General features: G+C 32.6%; 1 protein-coding gene across 1 annotated transcript in view; it reads right to left on the bottom strand.

Moving 5' to 3' along the window:
* The window catches only part of LOC118744529 (RIMS-binding protein 2), a gene marked incomplete in the record, with an annotated part of 125,216 nt that overhangs the window by 45,637 nt on the left and 75,411 nt on the right, over positions 1-4,168 (bottom strand). Inside the window, 1 exon segment of the mRNA XM_036477597.1 lies at positions 24-157. Coding sequence (XP_036333490.1) covers positions 24-149 — 126 coding nt within the window.

Below are 4,168 nucleotides of genomic sequence, written 5' to 3'. Positions count from 1 at the left end.
TGTTGGTTATAGTGCAATATTACCTGGTGTGCGCGCTCAATTTCGGTACGCCGCATCTCCGCATCCCGCAGCTGCATGCTCAACGAATCCAGCATGCCGTTGGACGCTGATGACTGGTGGTGGTGGTGGTGCATGGATTCGTATGGCATTTTGGCGACTACAAGAAATAAAGGAAACAAGAAACTTGCATGAGTACCGTAAAGTAGTAGCTCTCATGTGATATGAGGTTTACGTTGATAATAAAAATCTCTCATAAAAATATAGGAATAGTAGGGCAAGGTTAAAATGTACTGAATTCCTAAGATTAACAGCCGCACTCAGAGTCGTTTAATGATTACTTAAGGTGTCCCTCAGTAACGAATTGAAAAAAATCCCTCTCAGAGTCAGTTAATGATTCGTTAACGGCATTTAATGAACATTGAAGCTAAGTAAAGAAAAACCATTGCTTAACTCTTTAACGAATGATTTTGAAATTTTTTGTTTGTTTCCAATAAATTTCAATTTCGATAACGTTGCTGTAACAGTAGCAATGGCCCAGTGAGCAGAGCACTTTCAGGAGATCCGAGTTCAATCCTCGGCAAAGAATTCTTATTAATAAAATTTTTGTTTTTAGTTTTATTGCCTAAAAAATTCATATTTTTTATTTTATTTAACGTCTGGAAATTTTTTTGATTCATCTTTTTTCTTTTACTTTCAATTTCCCAAATTTTTAGTTTTTCCTGTTTTAAAAAGATATTTTTTTTTATTTCGTTTAGTTTGTAGAAAACTTACTGCTAAACGATAAATATAATAACACTATTAGGACATCTTTCAATTACTCATTCGAAATACAGAGAAGAGCTTTCAAGATAGTTGCCGAAATATAAAGACTTTTGTCTCTCGAAAGACTGAGGTGAGTTGAAAGACAGATGCCAGAATTGGCCTGTTATTGGTCTTGTTTGTCTTTTAACAAACAGTTTAATTAAATTTAAAAAAAATTGTTTATTTTTTAAAGCAATAAAATCTATAAATCAAAAGAAAATTAGATCAAAAAAGCAAAAAAATTCAATAAAAATAGTGTATAAAAATTAAACAAGAAAAAAAAGGAAAAAGAAAATTTTCCTGCACGAGGACTCGAGCTCGGATCTCTCGAATGGCACGCCAGTGCTCTGCTCACTCAGCCATTGCGTCTTTTGAGCCAGTGCGGGCGAAATGATATAAATGCTTATTTTTATATTTTATTTCAAACTGAACGGAAAAAGTGAGTGGTGCCACAAAAATGAAGGGCCGCAACTGGGGCCATACTTAAATTTTTCATTTCATAATTTTTAACTCTGAGAAGAAACATTAATTAACAGATTTAACGATCATTAATAAAAGTGCCCATTAGACCTAATTTAACGAACGTTTCTGAGGACGGCTGTACGTATGTTGGGGATAATAAAGTGATAATTACGAAATGTTTTTTCTTCTAGCGTCACCGATATCATTTCGTATCCGTCAACCTTCAGTCATTATATTGGTGTGAATCACTATTCCTAAATCCCTCGAATCCCCAACCTGAGCACATGATGCAATAACTTTTTGAAGGTAGTTTTACTTCTCCTTCTTAGCCGCCAATTAGTTTAAAAAAAATCTTTTTTACGTTTGAAAAATAAAGCAAGCTGAAGCCAAACTTATGAGCAGAAAAAAAATCAAATGATTTTCATCATAAATAAAATTTAAAGGAAAAACTAGCTGCTATTCCTCTAGTTTTGAAGTCAAACTACCTTCTAAAAATTATTGTTATCATTCTTGAACTTAAGAAGTGCTTTCATATGACTTGGCGATAAATTTTTAGCACAGTTTTTTGTTGAGCCATGATAATTTTTGTTTAGTTTTTAAAATACATGTTGCTCCTTTGCTGGAAAAGTGTCAAAATTCAAAATATAAAAAATTTCGAAAACCCCGTTTAATAATACAAGTCAAACTGGCGTACCCGACGAACTTTGTCTCGCCCAAAACTTATATTTTGTAGGAACATTTTGGTACCACACTTAAACCAACCATCCAGTGGCACATTTATCTGCTCTAAATATGGTTTTGTGGTCGTCAGAAGGCATATCTTCCATTGCTTTTTTTAAAAACCTAACGAAGTCGGTTAATAAGGCTGATTTTGTATTTTTAATCAAAATTCCATAATAAATTGTTGAAATCCAGAAATTGTAAATGGAACCGGTAATAATTTACAACGTACTCCAACCGGAACAATTGTTTAGCATAGATACAATTTTGTACCTGGACAACCATTTGAATGTTAATATTACGATCAAAATTAAAGAAATAAAAAAATAAACGTGTACAAAATCTATGGAAAATCAATTCGTCTGGAATTTTCTATTCTATTCGAAAAATTTTTTTAATTTTCGTTGGGCAGAGACACCAAAAAAGATAGCTCACATAGGACAATCCATTCTAGTGATATTCTCGGTATTACGTGAGTAACTTGGTTTTATACATACACGGTTAAAAATTTGGGTTTAATTTTTAAATCGCGCTAGGACTACTACCTTTTTTAATCTTTTATAGTCTACTTTTTAAACCAGTCAATAGTTTTCAGCAAATTTTTAATATATTCTGGTTTAAATTTTAGTCCAGGCAGCCGAAAAAATGATGCTTTGCTATGAGTGGTTTAAAATTAAAAAAAAAAATGTTTTAATTCTAGCTTTTCGGTTTCATATATAGAAAATTTGCTTTAAAATCTAAACCGAAATAGAAAAATATAGAGATTTAAATTTTTAAATATTTCGCAACCCTTTTCAAAATTATTAATTCTGGTTAAGAGTGCATTAATAAGCCTAGTATTACCTGAATACACGGTTAAAAATTTCGGTTTTAATTTTAAACTTTTTGGACTACATATATGACCAAACTAAATACAAACCATCCAAGTTTAAAAAAGAGAGCACATATGTTGGGTGTAGAATTTAAACAGTTCGGTTTAAATTTTAAACCCAAACATTTTCATAATTAAGAATAAAAAATTCCAAATCGTAAATTTCACGCTCCATCTGATGGGGATTGAACCCGGACAGCCTTGGTAGCAACCAATTGTATCAAGCATCATTGCACACCCAGCTACAGCCACGCATGTACTCATATGTTGAGTTTGAATCAACCCCAGTTCATAAGATTTGCTCTCTCTCTCTGAAAGACTTATTTTTGGTTTTAATTTTAAACCACTCATAGCTAAACATCATTTTCTCGGTTGCCTGGACTAAAATTTAAACCAGAATATATGTATAATAAATTGCTTAAAACCATTGACTGATTTAAAAAGTAGACTATAAAAGATTAAAAAAGGCAGTAGTCCCAGCGTGGTTTAAAAATTAAACCCAAATTTTTGACCGTGTAGTTAGCATGCAAATTTTAAAATGCGACTTCGTCTTTACACCCCTACCTGCGTACGCCCATGGCTGCACCCCTTCAAGATGAGATATGAATCATTAAATTAGATAAAATAGTAATGGAGATATCGTTTGGTAACAGAAAAATACCTTTTAGAAATAAGTATGTACATAGATTTAATATTAAGACGCACTTGATTTTAGTAGGTTGTCTAAGGAAATGGATAAGCAACGAGAGTTCCTGCTCATGTCTACAAAAAAGCTTATTGAGGAGATGTGATGGCCTGCCGAATAGCAGCTATATCTTATGACGTTTTCTAAACACAATTAGTAACATAAAGTTCAGCAACGTTTTTGGAATATAACCCTAATCATTTTAGCAATTTGCCAGGTCGTTTTCTTTTACTTGTTTCTGCAACTCCATTTATTGAAATAATTGCAAGAAGAATGCTTCACCGTTTTTTCCTCTGCCGAAAGAAGGGAGTGACACTAAAAAAACCACTCGTGAGATTTGCACATATACATACATACTAGATTTTATTATTCGCTGAAAAAGTTGCATTTTTTGGCGAGACATCTTAAAGTGCAGGCTTCAATTCATTTCTTTTTCCATTTTTTTACTCGAATGCCAACACTGCATCCAAATTTTAAAATAATGAACTACAATGCCTTTCATTGTGAGATCGGTGGCTAAAACTAAAGTCTAAAGTGATGGAAGCAAGAGTGGAGAGAGGACGCAGCTTTTAAAATAGAATAGCTGCAGCCAAAAAAGGAGTTAGCATAAAGTAAAAAAAGGATAAAAA

The sequence above is a fragment of the Rhagoletis pomonella genome, unplaced genomic scaffold (assembly GCF_013731165.1).
Source record: "Rhagoletis pomonella isolate Grant_MI unplaced genomic scaffold, Rhpom_1.0 Rhpom_scaffold_00001, whole genome shotgun sequence".
Lineage (NCBI taxonomy): Eukaryota > Metazoa > Arthropoda > Insecta > Diptera > Tephritidae > Rhagoletis > Rhagoletis pomonella.
Note: the sequence above shows the minus strand (reverse complement) of the source record. Positions and strands in the feature narration are given on the sequence as shown.